We start from the raw sequence: 15,775 nt of genomic DNA, 5'->3' as shown, positions 1-15,775 counted from the left end.
CAAGCGGGATGTACCAAAGCAGCCCATAACAGGGAGGGGCCACTGTGACGCCCTTCCCTGGCTCTCCCTGTCAGGTTCCTACCTGCTCGTCGTTACTGCCTGTCACTAGGCACCACCAGGGACTCCACCAGTCCGGACTGTCCTTTTTTATGGTTTCTCTCCCCGCTCTAGCACAGATCTCAACAGATCCCCCTGCTAGGCAGCACCACCAGTCACGTCCTATAACCAGTATTCCCAGAGACTCTGCCTGAGTCTCTCTATCAGGTTACCTCTGTGACTGAGTGCTTAAGCTGTCCCCAATCCCTTTGATCTTTATATATAAAGCATACAATCCTGGTTTGCTCTGAATACTTGCGGTGTTATATTCTTCCCTTCACCGCTGCCACCAATTGTTACAGTTTCCCTTCAGCCTTGGTAAGCACCTTGCCCTCCCTTCTGGTCTGTATAACTCCAGCCAAGGATCAGGCCTTCGGTAAACCAAATATAGTTTTTATTAAATAACAGAGATAACAAGATTACTTTATAAAGGCACATAAGCATATGGTTTCATCTATTTCTGGTACTTGTCTTAGTATTAATCCGAACTCCACACTCTCCTCACATCCACCAACTCTCCACACAATCTCCTCTCAAAAACCCACCAAAACAACCCACTCACGTCCTTCCAGATTTAACTGTCATCCTTCCATTTATACTCTCAGCCATTCTAAACACTCAGCCAATCATCCAGCATTCTACTGCCCATTTACTCCCCCCTCCTCTTTCATTCCACTTACCATGTATCTCCTATACAAACAGCACTTACCATATATACATTAATACAGGAACATCACAACCACCCACATTCTAATCATCATTAAGAACCTGTTGCAACACTTGTCTACCAAAAGAGGCATCGGCAGAGGCGTAATGATCTATTTTGTAATGCCTTATAAACGAGTGTGGGGTAGACCAAACAGCAGCTCTGCAAATATCAGCAACAGGAGCGCTGGTAGCAAAAGCAGCCGTAGTGGCCGCTGACCTAGTGGAATGAGCTGTTATACTAGCTGGAACTGGAAGCTTAAGGGACTCATAAGCTAAGGTAATACATGCACGCAACCAGCGGGATAAGGTGGAATTAGCTACTTTATGCCCCATAGAACGTGGATGAAAGGACACAAACAAAGACTCAGTTCGTCGTATATCCTGGGTCCTAGACAGGTAGGTCTTGAGAGCCCTCCGAACATTCAATGAATGCCAAGCCTTCTCTAGAGGATGGGTAGGATTCGGACAAAATGAAGGAAGAACAATGTCCTGGTTGCAATGGAAAACTGAATTGACCTTGGGACGGAAGGAAGGATCAGTCTTCAGCACAACAGAGTCCTTGTGAAAGACACAGAGATGGCAGGCAGAAGACAATGCGCTCAGTTCCGAAACTCGTCTCGCAGAGGTGATCGCAATCAGGAACAGGACCTTGAATGACAACAGACGTAAAGGCACAGTCCTAAGGGGCTCGAACGGAGGGCGTTGTAAAGCCTGTAGGACCTTCAACAAACTCCATGAGGGAAAACGGTGGAATACAGCCGGTGAGCGTAGCGCGGTTCCCCTCAGAAAACGTTTGATGAATGGGTGCGAGGCAATAGGAGCACCAGTGGAGGACACTGAGAGAATGGACGACAGAGTGGACGCATGTCTACGTAAGGTGTTGGGTCTAAGTCCCATCAGGAGGCCCCTATGAAGGAATTGCAGCACCTGTTGTATCGTGGCCTGGGAAGGATCGAGGTGCTGGGACTGACACCACCTGGAGAATGCCACCCAAGTATGTTGATATATACGGGTGGAGGATGGTCTTCTCGAGGCCAACATAATGTCAATAACAGCATCAGACAGGCCAGCAGACCTTAAATGTCCCCGTTCAAAAGCCACGCTGTTAGTTTGAGCCAATTGGGATCCTGATGCAATATCGGGCCCTGGGATAAGAGGTCTGGCCTGACTGGGCGCGTCCAAGGGTCCGTCACTGACATGGCAAGGAGATCCGAGAACCATGGTCGACGGGGCCAATATGGAGCTATCAGAACCAGTTTGGCCCTCTCGCGTCGCGCCTTCCTCAAGGTTCTGGCTAACAGTGGTATTGGAGGGAAGGCGTACAATAGGCCATCCGGCCACGGTAGCGACAGGGCATCCACCGCTTCCGCTGTCGTGTCCAGGTATCGAGCGAAGTACCTGGGTAGCTGGCAATTGCGACTGGAGGCAAATAGATCGACTGAGAAGACGCCGAACCGACACTGGAGAAGATGAAAAATGGTCGGATGAAGTTTCCATTATCCCGGAAAGACCTGTCGTCTGCTGAGCCAGTCTGCTGTCACATTCCAAATTCCTCTGAGATGTTCTGCTTTTAAGGATTGCAGATGTTGCTCTGTCCACTCGAATATGAGGGAAGCTAGGTTCTGCAGAGGACGGGACCTGGTCCCCCTTGTCTGTTTAAATGAGATTTGGCACACGTGTTGTCCGTTCAAATGAGAACATGGTCCAAGTGGAACAGAGACTGAAAATGGAACAGAGCTAAGTGGACAGCCTTCAGTTCCAGCCAATTAATGCTCTGAGTCTGCTCTGCTGTGGTCCAAACCCCTTGAACGAACTGGGAGTTGCAGTGGGCTCCCCAGCCGAGGAGACTGGCATCTGTGGTGATAACAGTCCTGCGGGGTTCTCTGAACAGAGCGCCCTGGGTGAGATGTTGGACCCTCGTCCACCAGCGGAATGAAAGACGCAGTGCGGGGCTCAAGGGAATTGCTCGATGATTTGACCTGGCAATGTCCTGCCGAAACGGCAACAAGGCCCACTGGAGTTGGCGAGTATGACCTCGAGCCCCTGGCACAATATGGATGTGGCAGAATGTACAGACCCAAACAGGCTCAGTACACAGCCACGGATGGGGCAGAATGCACCAGCTCAGATGGCTAAGTACACGGCCACGGATGGGGCAGAATGTACAGATTCAACAGCGTTGGTACACGGCCACGGATGGGGCAGAATGTACAGTATCAACAGCCTTGGTACACGGTCACGGATGGGGCAGAATGTACAGTTCAAACAGCCTTTGTACAGTATGAACAGCCTTGGTACACGGCCACAGATGGGGCAGAATGTACAGTATCAACAGCCTTGGTACACGGCCACGGATGGGGCAGAATGTACAGGTTCAAATAGTTTCAGTAGTCAGCATCAGTAGTGGATTGAGTAGAGGAACCTGTGTAGGATTATAGGTATCCTATCTTGCAGCACACACACAAAAAAGTAGATCTCGTTGTGGGAGCTGACTTGCAGCCTTTGGCTCTGTTATCCACAGCCCTTGTCAGTTAGACCCCTTTTCAGTATAGAACAGGCTAAACAGAAAGAGCGGGAAAAGAGGGACTAACAAAATGGCGCCTGTTAAAAGAGCGGGAAAAAATTCAATCAAAAAGGGCATAGGGACGAAGAAGAAGCAATGGCGGACACTGAGGAGCACCAGCAAGCTGAAATGGGGCTGGCCAGAAAAAAGTATGTGCAACAGAACGGCCTCAAAAACGGCCGCAAATACGCTCTACAGCCGCGGGGCTGAGAGACGCAATCGCGGCTTAAAAGGCCATATAAAAATTCTCCACCAAGGAGGCCGAACGGCCAGCGAAATCCCAGCAGCCGCTGGAACCGTCGCAGAGGGGAGAAGCCGCAGCTGCAGGCTCCTGAAGACCGTTGCGGCGAGATTTTTTTTTTAATGCCGCGGAATGAGTTGGGGGAGGCAGAGCAGCCCAACTAATAAGAGCCGCTGAGAGGAAAAGAGAGAGCCGCAGCCGCAGGCTCCTGGAGGGGAAAATTTAAAGGAACCGCCGCGAAGTCAAATGCCGCGGCAGGAGACAGGAAGGCAGCAACCCAACAGACAAAGGGACGTTGAAAACAAAAGGAGCCGCAGCAGCAGGCTCCTGGGGTAGGCGGCAAGCCGTAAAGGCACAAAAAAAGCAGCGACACAGACCAGGAAGCTGCAGCCGCAAGCTCCTGGTTTAAGGCTGCGTCCACTGCCTGAGGAAGGGAGAACCGCAGCCTATTTCCTATTGAAATCAGCGAGATGCAGCACCTTACAAATATATTTATCTGTAAGTCACAGAGTGCAACTGTGACCCTAAACATGTAAAAAAACCCCACAGACTCCTAAGCATGCGTATGATTTCAGCTTTAAAATAAAGTCAAATTCCATTGCCACTCAAATCAGTCACTCCCCGCTTATTTTACAGATTATACCATTGGTATTATACTATTGGACCAACTCTGCCATGAAGCTCACTAGATGACCCTAGTACAATCACTGTTTCAACTTAACTCACAGGGTTGGTGGGAGCATAAAATGTGTGAGCGTGAGAGAGAGAACAAACCCACATGCACTACCTTGAGCTCCTTGGAGGAAAAGTGGGATATAATATACAAACATCTGGCCTCACAGCTACCTTATACAATAAGAAAAGACTGGCATTTGTTCTGGCTGTAACTTAAGTATTTATTTCTGTAGAACAGACCTGGGACAAATTATCTCCCCTCCCAAGAACCCTCAAAATTTGTTATTAAAAATTATAATTGACTGCTCCTTTGAGTGATGCCATGATGCCAAAAGCTTTTCTGTGGCCTCCCCAGAGCTTGGAAGTAACTAGTTACAAGTGACAAATTACTTGTAATTCATTACTTTTTTGAGTAACAAGTGGGTAATTCCTTTACATTTTGATTGTAATAGAACTAGGAGTAATTTTACTAGTTTTGTGGAGTAATTGTAACGTTTCCAGCATTACTTCTGGGCATTACTTGGGGAGCAGGGGAAGTCTTCTGCTCCTCTGATTTGTGGATGAAAATCATGTGCCTCAAACTGGGCTTCTGTGCAGTGTCGTTCTTTCCTCATGCTCTGTGGATGGGTAGGAGGTGACGAGGGAGGAGGCGGAGAGTGAGACGGGGTGGAGTGGAGAAAACAATTACCGTATATTCCGGCGTATAAGGTGACTTTTTAACCCTGGAAAATCTTCTCCAAAGTCGGGGGTCGTCTTATACGCCGGGTGTCGTCTTATTAGGGTTGCCATATTGCCCGGATAGCTGGGTTTTACCCGGATTCTAAGCATGCCACCCGGCGCCCGGCTAGCCCCTTAGGTGGCCCGGATTCTCAGCTTTTATTTTAAAAAAAAATTAAGTTTCTAGGTGGTGCGGTTCTCGAGATATATATAAAAATGTCAGGCACCCCCCCCCCGTTAAATCTTTTTTTAAACTACTGTATAGCACTTCGTAGCTTTAACCCCGCCCGTTCAGGATTTCAGCCAATCAGTGACGTGTTTGTTTGGTGGCAGTGTCTGCAAAACTTCATTGCGAGGCCAGAAAATGGTGTTTTCTCCTCCTGTTTATCTGAAAATCTCATAAATTGGATAGGTATATACATTTCAGTTTTTCGCCCTGCAGGAGTCAGATCCTGGGCAGTGTTTTGAAAACCTTCCCAATAGTTGCTTTTGGGGGTAAAAACAGTGCTAATCCCATATGTCCAGAGTAAATCCCATTGAATTCAGTAGGAATTACTTTTGAGTAGACATGATTATGAATGTGCTGAAAATCAATGGGACTTTGGAGTGAATGTAAAAAAGAATTGTGTTTGTGTTCTCTTTCTGCCCCCCCCCCCAGTCCTATTTTAAAGCAAGTAGGCAGGGCTTACTTAGGTATTGCAGTTTTTATTCTGTAGGAAACTAATACTGATTTTTAAAAAACTAATACTGATTTTTCTGCAATGACCAATTGGTTTGACAATAAACTATTATATGGGTTGTATGTATTTATACATCTGCAGTGTGTGCGTGTGTGTATGGAGTCTTTCCAACACCCCTGTGAGGTACGGTTGGAAACCAAGGCAGCTCACAACAAGAAATAAAGCCATTTAAAATCCAATAACCATAAAAACAAGTATAAACAGTTGCAAAACAGTGTAAAGTGGCATGATTCGGAATTTTGGGTTGTGTGAATGAAGTTGCTTATCACTTGAGGTTGCAGTTCTGTCCCTGTTTGAGTAAGCCCCATTGGATACGCTGGGACTTGCTTCTGAATAAATAAATTTAGGATTGCACTATAAATATCTTTACAGTTTGTGTAAATAATAAATATATTTGATAGTTATGCTTATATAAATATTTCTTCATTTATCATATTTTTGGTTTTTGGTTAGGAATCCTGACTGGTTGTGAGATGCTTAGTTTTTTGCCTTATAGGAATCTTGTTGTGGTTGGTATGGTATTACATTTAGGAAAGTGTTACTGCCTTCTGTATTTTTTTTTCCTATTTGCATTTCACTTATCTTTAACCTCACTCCGTTACAGCCATAGAAGCAACAGCAGCATATGCAAGATAACTAACTCCCATTAGTGATAAGAACAAGAATTTATAATTATTATTTCAATTAAAACAAGAGGCTTATCAATACTTTGAAGAGGACCAGATATTTATTTTCTTTCTGAGCCCAGGACTGGGTCTTTCATGATGCCCGGGGTGTGTGGGGGGGGGGAGCAGGAGAGTAGTCGATAAGACAGACATCCTGGCATTGGTAATCGAATTAGCAAGGTATGTGTGGGGTTGTTGTACACTTCCAGGCTCAGTTTCATTTTGAGTATGGAGGTGGAACCTGTGTAGATGTGGTTATCAAAGGGAGAAGAAATTTTGAGTTAAGCAAAGCTCTGCTTTTATAAAACCGAAGAAACATACAGTACTTTGAATGTCTGAGTGCCTGCACCAGTGGAATACTGGAGGAACTTGTAAAACTTGCTGCAACAGTATTTAGAACTGAGCATGTGGTGTGAAAGACTCCTTTTCCTAACATTTTGGCTTGTTTTTCTCTGATTGTGTATTTTAATTGTTTTTACTATATTTGTAAGCTGTGCTGAGCTCTGTTTTTAACAGCAAAAGGGCAGGATATAAATTCTCTGAATCAATCAATAAATACTCCATAGTGTTGGAAACTAGAGTCTAGGCATTTAATGTTGCTTTTAAAAAAAAGATTTCTCACATCTTTCCCCAGTTTTTGGTGGTAATTCCTAGGCACAAAAACAAAACAACTGGACAATCCAAATATTAATATTTATAAGTTTATAAGTGACAGTTTTCCTGCTAAGTACCTGCATGTCATAAGCAGGGGTAGTCTTATACGGCGAGTATATCCCAAACTCTATATTTTAACTGGAAAAGTTGGGGGTCGTCTTATACGCCCAGTCGTCTTATACGCCGGAATATACGGTATTAAAAACATGGATAGTGGTGGTGAAGAATGGAGCCGGAGGTCAAGAACATGGATAAAGGAGGAGAAGGAGGCATCAGCAGAATGGAGATAAAGAACTGTGGAGGTGAAAGATGACAAAGCGTGTGTCTGTGTGAATACTGTGTTTGCACTTGACACACAAAGTGGCCTCCACCACCCTCTCTGGCTACTGTGCTGCATTTGCAGTATTTTAACTTTTTTGCATCTCAGGGGAAAATGTTTGCTTGAGTGAGTGTCCCTGAATTGGTGGCAGGGCAGGGTCTGGGTGGTGGTGAAGTGAGAGAGATTATGCTGGCTGGCTGAGGGGGGGGGTTGCACTTGGTTTGACGTGCAAAGATCTGAGTAGTGGCCTCAGCCTCCCTCCCCACCTCCCTTACCAGTGGAGAGACCACCATTGCTATCTTATGAATAAAAATAATTATTCTACTACCTCTGTATGTGTTTGTTTATTTTTAATGTTGTTTTAGGCTACTTAGATGTGCAGCAGCCAAGGCCAGCACCTTGCAGGCGTTTTTTTTAAGTAACTGAAATGTAATTGTAGTGACTACTGTGGAGGAAAAGTAAAGTAATCAGTTACTTTCAGTTTACTTTTGTACTGACTGCTCCCATAGATAAAAACCCATTATCAAAGAGTTTTTGTGGCCCTTCAAAAAGTTGTCGTTTAAAAAAAACCACCCTTCTTTAAAAAAATTTGGAGACACCCACTTTTGCACTTTGGCCACACTTTCGACATGCAACCCCAGAGGGTTGACCATAGATTACTGCAGCCCCTGGCTCCAGAAAGGTTAGCCATTCCTTCTATATTATACAGGCATGAGAGTGGCTGTATACTATAGCCAGGGTGGGTTTTTCACATTCCGCAATGTTAAATTGAAAATACCCCCCATGCCATTCTGATGCTTCCCATAAGCTCATTTGAAAACAAAACCTTATAAAACTTAGTCCTGAACTCAGAAATGCTTGCTTAACAACCCTCTCAATGTTCATGGCGATACACAAAACAGAGAGAATAGAGAGTTCAAAGTCTAAAAAGAGAAAAAAACACCTTTTGGACTTTTTTCTCTGAGTTCTCATAATCTGTTGAAATTCATTAAAAATCAGCCATATTCACAGAGTACCTGTAATCCTAATACTGACCTTGCCCCATACTCTGACCTTCATCTTCTGCAGTTTAAAAGTTTTAAAAAATGATAACATGGGGCATGCTCAGTAAGAACCAACTGTCAGAATTCTAAACACCAGACTCAAGGGGCCACATCAGACTTTGATTTCACTTGAGACAGTCATGGCTTCCCTCAGAGAATCCTGGGAAGTGTAGTTTGTGAAGGGTGCTGAGAGGAAACTCCTGTTCCACTGAGAGAGCTCCTGTGGCCAGACTGGTTTAACAGTCAGCCACTCTGATTGAAGGTCTGTGAGGGGAACAGGGCGTCTCCTAGCAACTCTCAGCACCCTTCACTAACTACATTTCCCAGGATTCTTTGAGAGAAGCCATGACAGTCCAAAGTGAAATAAAGGCCTGGTGTAGATGTGGCCAGGGACAGCTTTGGTTTAAATATGGGTGGGAGGCTACATGTGCCTGCTGTAGAATAACAAGGTGGGGGAAAGGCTGAAAAAGAATGATACTGTTCACAATGTTTTCCTTTTGGAATCTTCTGCCCACTGCTCACCCACCCAATCTCCTCCGCCTCCCCTCCCCTCTCCTCCCCCAGGTCAGTGTTCAACAACGACCTGGGAGACCAGGATTGGAATCCCCACACAGCCATGAAGGTGACTGGGTGACCTTGGGCCAGTCACTGCCTCTCAGCCTCAGAAGGAGGGCAATGGTGAAACCACCTCTGAATTCCATTTACCATGAAAACTCTATTTAAAAGGTTGCCATAGGTGGGGATCGACTTGAAGCAGTCCATTTCCATTTTCAAACATGATTGCATAGAAATAAATCCCATTGAACTCAAAAAGTATGCAAATGATCAAACCCTTCCTCCCTTCTCCTCCCTCCTGCCCCTTCCCTCCCTCTTCCTTTGCCCCTCCCTCCCCATCCCCATCCCCTTCCAATCCCCTCCTTCCCCTTCCCTTTTCCCATCCTCTTCCTCCTCCCCGTGGTCAGTTTTACCTATCTTAAGCATGATTGCACGGAAGTAAATCCCATTGAACTCTATAAGCATGCAAATAATCAAACCTGCCCTCCCCTCCCCCTCACTTTGCCCCCTTCCAATATGCTCCTTCCCCTTCCCACTCCTCCTCCCCCGTGGTCAGTTTTTCCTATCATAGGACTGCATAGGAGTAAATCCCACTGAACTCAATAAGCATGCAGATTATCAGACCCACTTTTCCCTCTCCCTTCCTCCTCCCCTCCCCTCTTCCTTCTTCCTCCTCCCCTGCCCACTCTAGCCCTCCCTCCCTCCCCCCCCAGTCAGTTTTACCTATCCTAAGCATGATTGCACGGGAATAAATTGCACTGAATTCAATAAACATGCAAATGATCAAACCTGTCTTCCACCCCTCCCCCTCCTGCCTGCTCCCCTCCCAGTCCTCCCCTCTGCGTTTCCTCCTCTCCCTCCTCTGTGGTCAGTTTCACCTATCCTAAGCATGATTGCAGGGGAGTAAATCCCATTGAACTCAATAAACATGCAAATGATCAATCCATTCTCAGCAAACTTGCACAGGATCCTATTTCTTACCTCCCAGATTAAAAAGCAGGGAAATTCACTAATAGGCAAAAAACCTTGCGGTTTAAGAACGTGCCTATAGCCCACAGCTATTTCTATCAAACTTTAAAAACAGGGAAATTGGGCAGCTATAGTGAATGCGGAGACCTGACCTCCTCTTTGAGATTTGTACTGCCCTACAAATTGGTCAAAATGCAAACACAATTTGGGTTGGTCTTTCACAGTCCAATCCACTTCCTGTGTAGCTTGGAAGAATTTGGTAACATGTGCCTCTGAGCATATAGTGAGTGGTGGCAACTATTATGCTCGATAGTGTTTTCCCTGTGCTGTTGGACCAGTGAGATACCATAGGAGGCATTTGGTTCCTCAGGCACCTGTAAGGATCCTGGTTCTGTCTCTACAGGCCCTCGTGCTATGGCAGTTGTTCAGTGGACACTTGTCTGTCCACTTCAGGTAGATTGGTCTCCCAATTTCCAGCTGCAGAGTCCTCAACCTGGTCCGGTTCCACAGCTGGAGACCCTGCAGCCTCCAGCTCTATGTCTTCATTGCTGCTGGGTACAGGACATTAATGACATTAATAAAGGGATTGCGAAGAGCTCCAAAAAGATCTCTCCAAACTGAGTGAATGGGCGGAAAAATGGCAAATGCAATTCAATATAAACAAGTGTAAAATTATGCATATTGGAGCAAAAAATCTTAATTTCACATATACGCTCATGGGGTCTGAACTGGCGGTGACCGACCAGGAGAGAGACCTCGGGGTTGTAGTGGACAGCACGATGAAAATGTCGACCCAGTGTGCGGCAGCTGTGAAAAAGGCAAATTCCATGCTAGCAATAATTAGGAAAGGTATTGAAAATAAAACAGCCGATATCATAATGCCGTTGTATAAATCTATGGTGCGGCCGCATTTGGAATACTGTGTACAGTTCTGGTCGCCTCATCTCAAAAAGGATATTATAGAGTTGGAAAAGGTTCAGAAGAGGGCAACCAGAATGATCAAGGGGATGGAGCGACTCCCTTACGAGGAAAGGTTGCAGCATTTGGGGCTTTTTAGTTTAGAGAAAAGGCGGGTAAGAGGAGACATGATAGAAGTGTATAAAATTATGCATGGCATTGAGAAAGTGGATAGAGAAAAGTTCTTCTCCCTCTCTAATACTAGAACTCGTGGACATTCAAAGAAGCTGAATGTTGGAAGATTCAGGACAGACAAAAGGAAGTACTTCTTTACTCAGCGCATAATTAAACTATGGAATTTGCTCCCACAAGATGCAGTAATGGCCACCAGCTTGGATGGCTTTAAAAGAAGATTAGACAAATTCATGGAGGACAGGGCTATCAATGGCTACTAGCCATGATGGCTGTGCTCTGCCACCCTAGTCAGAGGCAGCATGCTTCTGAAAACCAGTTGCCGGAAGCCTCAGGAGGGGAGAGTGTTCTTGCACTCAGGTCCTGCTTGCGGGCTTCCCCCAGGCACCTGGTTGGCCACTGTGAGAACAGGATGCTGGACTAGATGGGCCACTGGCCTGATCCAGCAGGCTCTTCTTATGTTCTTAATGAGATCTAGCAAAGAATTGAAGTGTAGGAGCTAATTATACATCAAGTGCAAATAAGTTATGGAATTCTCTCCCCTCAGAGGATTTTTCACTGTACAGTTTTCAGTGAATGCTGAAGACGCACCACTTTAACCTGGCCTTTTGACACCCAAGATGTGTGCTTTCAGGACCCATCCTATTCCTGTCACTGTAATTGCTTTTGTTGAATTTTAAACTATTATAACCCACTATGGGACCTACTGGTGAAAGCGAAGAAGAAGAAGAATACACATTAGAGGCCCGATGCCATTATTTTTCCAAAACACAGCCTGACACACATGCATTAGAAAACCTTGTGTGAGGAAATGGGTGGAAAGGAGGCAATCTGTAGTAGGAAAACAGTCATGGGGAAAGGTCAAGAGCCTCCTCTCTATCCTCTTGGCTCATTTCCTTCCAAAGCAGTTTTTCTTAGTGCAAATATTTTCACATAACATGTAGTTAGGCCCTCAAAATAAGTTTTTAGCTCTGGATGCCCAACTTATCAGAGGTTTTTCACAGCTGCCCAATTCTGATTATCAGTGACAGCTAGATGTCCAATATACTTTTGTAGCCGTCAAAGCCTCTGCTCATGCATACAACACCTACCCATTCAATGGTGTAGATGACTCTGGAAGAGACGACACAAAAGAAGGCAGGCTACCCCCTCTGTCCAGCTGGGTTTCCTTCCTAGTGTGGAACTCTGATCCATCACTCCTTGATGTAGTGGCAGACTGACACTTCATTATTTCAGGTGGTGAACCAGAGTCACGTATATCCAAAGGATCATCATCTTCCCCAATGAGGTCAGATGCATATCTGGCAGGATTCCTGCCTTGCAGTTTATTTCTGTCTTCTAATATGCATGGTTCTGAATGAAACTGTTTTGGAGAACACACTTCATATTGCTGGCAATTAGTAGATTTTGTCATTTCTGTCTCAGCACAGGCTCCATCATGTGGACTCTCAGGAGGCAGCACATCACGATGGGCTAACACATTGCTGCTAGGTGTATCGTCTTTGCTGTGAAAGAGAACAGTTACTGATTAGTTGAATGAGGCAGCATCTTACCCAATAGGTTTCCCACCCTGTGACACAACATCAGTGGCAGCTGGGTGCCTAATGTACTTTTATAAATGTCAAACCAACCCTTTCAGTGATGTGGCTACTTCTGGGGGAAATGACAGAACAGAGTACAAACTATTCCCACTCTCTGGCCGGGTTTCCTTCCTAGTATAGTGCTCTACTCCATCACTCCTTGTTAATTCGTGTTGCTCTTGCAGCAAAGAGACATCTCCTGCAAGGAATGGGATAGTGCCTGGAACAAAGAAACAAAACAGTGGTATGCAGCAATCTTTTCAGCACTGAAAAGACCCTAAGGGTCAGTGCTCATGTTAAACATTTGTAATGACTAAAGGGCTCCCACCTGGGAGACCAGGGTTCGAATCCCCACATAGCCATGAAGTCACTGGGTGACCTTGGGCCAGTCACTGCCTCTCAGCCTCATGAAAACCCTATTCATAGGGTTGCCATAAGTCGGAATTGACCTGAAGGCAGTACATTTACATTTTAAATGGCTCCCCACAACATTTTTTCTGCTAAATACGCAAAGTTAAGAGAAATGTAAATATTATAAATTGAGTAAGTATGTCTTGTTACAGTTATATATCGATATTGCAACATCTCTGGTATCCCTTCTCTGGTATAGCACCTGAGATGTGGAACTCCCTCCCTGGAGAGATTAGATTGTCCATTAATTACTTTTTGTGTCAGCTCAAGATGTACCTGCTTTCTCAGGCCTATCGTACTGGTTGAGAGGCTGCTGGACTGTTTATAATTTCTGGGTTTTGTTATTTTAATGTTTCTGGGTTTTTAAAAAATATTTGGCTTATATTGTTGTTTTATGGTCTTTATATAGGTATGTATTTTACATTTTGTAATGTACCGCCCTGGGCACCTTCAGGTTTAAGAGCAAAATATAAATGTAATAAATACTAATAGTACGAAAATACCTCTCCTGATAAGCTAAAGTTATGATCTGAAGTTTAACACAAGCCATCCTAAGGCAATACGGGCAGTTGCTACGGGACGGATCAGAACATTACTTACTGTGAACAGCCTTTCTAGGGGGTGTGCAGGAGTCAGCAATTCAACAACGGTTAACACTCTATCTCCACTCAGGACAGGCAGGACCAACAGAAAAGAAACCCTGCCTTTAAGTCCACAGATTCTGTGGCTCCATTTCCTTCCCATAAAGTGCCATCAGACACATTTCTTTTTCTTTTTTTCCCCAGAAGACTAGCACAGCTTTCATATTATATTAATAATGAACGTATGTATTCAGTTTTGTTACAAAAGTTAGTCTTGAGACTACATTTTTAGAAGCTTTTTTATTATAATACGGCATAAGGTTTAACTAACGATTCCCTAATTAGACAAAAGGTTTTGAATGCACACATTGTATTTAAAAACTCATCCACCCCAAAAAAAGATGGATGAAAAAAGTCTAGGAGTTTTTTTCTCAGAGACACTGTAGCTATGTGGGGTGGAGTGGAAAAGCTATTTTTATACTTATTTACAAGCAGCTAAAAGTCCAGGAAAGGCAGAACCTGTGTGCAGAGGCCCCAACATTTATGACAACTCTAGATGTTGACAGAAAACGTGTCCATAGTGGTCCGCATTTCCATGTTACCATCATGATGCCAATGAAGAACAGTTTCAGGAAGGGCAGGATACAAATGAAATAAATAAATAATAAATCAAGCCAAATCATTGTGGTATAACAATATCAAGGTAATACATTAAATAAATAATAATAAATAAATTACCATCCTTTTATTGTTCCACATGGGCATCCCAGAGAAAAGTGAAAACAAAAACCAAAGTTTCTATCAAAAGGAGAAAAGCGTGACTATGACTTTCCATCATAAAGTCAAATCCATTCCACAACCCATTAAAAATATGTAGCTTTTTGTTGTGCTTCTCTGCCCACTCCAATAAATTTACCTTCACTACCTTCCACTATACCAAAGCCATCTACCTCGATTGCTTTAAAGTCACCGGAGGAGCTCACATTTTCTGTCTCCACATCATAACTTTCTTTAGATTGTGGTAGTTGCAAAGAAGAGTCATCCACTCTATCCATGTACTTGTAAAAACCAGGAATCAAGAATGTGATGTTCTGAAATACAAAATGAAACATTATAAAACCATCTCTTTACCCTCATTCCCAGTATTATTTATGATTGAATAAAAAGATCATGTAGAAGAGTAATTTATGTCCAATATGCACACAAGCCACTGTTGTAGTTTGCGGCTAAAGCCTTGAAAGTGAGCTTCTCTGATCCTTGACAGATGTAAGGTAATTTCTGACAACTTAGTTAAAATGCACCAATTTCTATGTGACGCCCCTGCTGAATGACTGCTCTAACTCCTCAGCAATGAGAAGTGGAGTGGATATTCTTTTCTAGTAAAACAAAACAGTAATAGTCATGACTACACACAGATCTTTCTCTAGAGAAAAAACAATAAAAAGTGTTACCTTCCCTAGCAGCTCCTTTTTCTCATAACCAAAGAGCATTAGAGAAAATGTGTTATTGATTCCATAAATTGTACCATCCGCCTGAACAGTTATCAATCCACTGATGGTGGTGAACACCCAGATGGAAGCACAGAAAGAACAATCTACAGGCAAGGATGTTGTACCATCTTCTAAAATTTCGGCATCAACTACTGGTGTCAGGTTATTTAGTGCTGGGATGTCTTCAACAGGTAAATTCCGTTTCAGTTTCAGGCTGAGAGGAAATGTTGTCCCTTCCCTTGCTCGGCCAACAGATCTCTGAATCTTGATATTCTGAAATAAAAGGCCCCTGGTCACATAACAGTGCAAATCTAAGCAAATAAAATGCTCGGTGACAATGGCCAGGAAATCCATTAGATAAACTTTGACTAAAGCTTCAAATTACTATCATGGAGTTATGAAAAAGAATCAGCCTAAGCAGAAAAGTATACAGTATTCTTGTGATGAGGGGACTAACAGATGGACAACAAAGTGGATCCTGCAAGCCCTTATGGTTGCAAAGAGACTTTAAAGTTGAAATGATGAAAACCCACCATCTATTACTCAGTGATCTGAAGATCTTACTGCCCTTTCCATATTTGAATGTATATCTTATAATCAACTATCTTATTTGGGTACCTCTTTGGACTTATGGATGCCTTATATTAATGTATATGTTTAAATTAGGGTTGATGAATTA

At 44.0% G+C, this 15,775-nt stretch overlaps 1 protein-coding gene across 5 annotated transcripts in view; it reads right to left on the bottom strand.

Moving 5' to 3' along the window:
- The window catches only part of PASK (PAS domain containing serine/threonine kinase), a 66,119-nt gene that overhangs the window by 24,990 nt on the left and 25,354 nt on the right, over positions 1 to 15,775 (bottom strand). For all 5 annotated transcript variants that reach the window (XM_061636672.1, XM_061636675.1, XM_061636673.1 and 2 more), the window contains 4 exons: positions 15,058 to 15,369; positions 14,523 to 14,697; positions 12,666 to 12,834; positions 12,126 to 12,539 (listed from right to left, as the gene is read on the bottom strand). In XM_061636672.1, the coding sequence (XP_061492656.1) occupies positions 12,126 to 12,539; positions 12,666 to 12,834; positions 14,523 to 14,697; positions 15,058 to 15,369 (1,070 nt within the window). The remainder of the gene's footprint in view (positions 1 to 12,125; positions 12,540 to 12,665; positions 12,835 to 14,522; positions 14,698 to 15,057; positions 15,370 to 15,775) is intronic.

This window comes from Rhineura floridana, chromosome 7 (genome assembly GCF_030035675.1).
Source record: "Rhineura floridana isolate rRhiFlo1 chromosome 7, rRhiFlo1.hap2, whole genome shotgun sequence".
Classification (NCBI taxonomy): domain Eukaryota; kingdom Metazoa; phylum Chordata; class Lepidosauria; order Squamata; family Rhineuridae; genus Rhineura; species Rhineura floridana.
The sequence above is the reverse complement of the archived record's forward strand: the minus strand, read 5'-3'. Positions and strand labels throughout refer to the sequence as shown.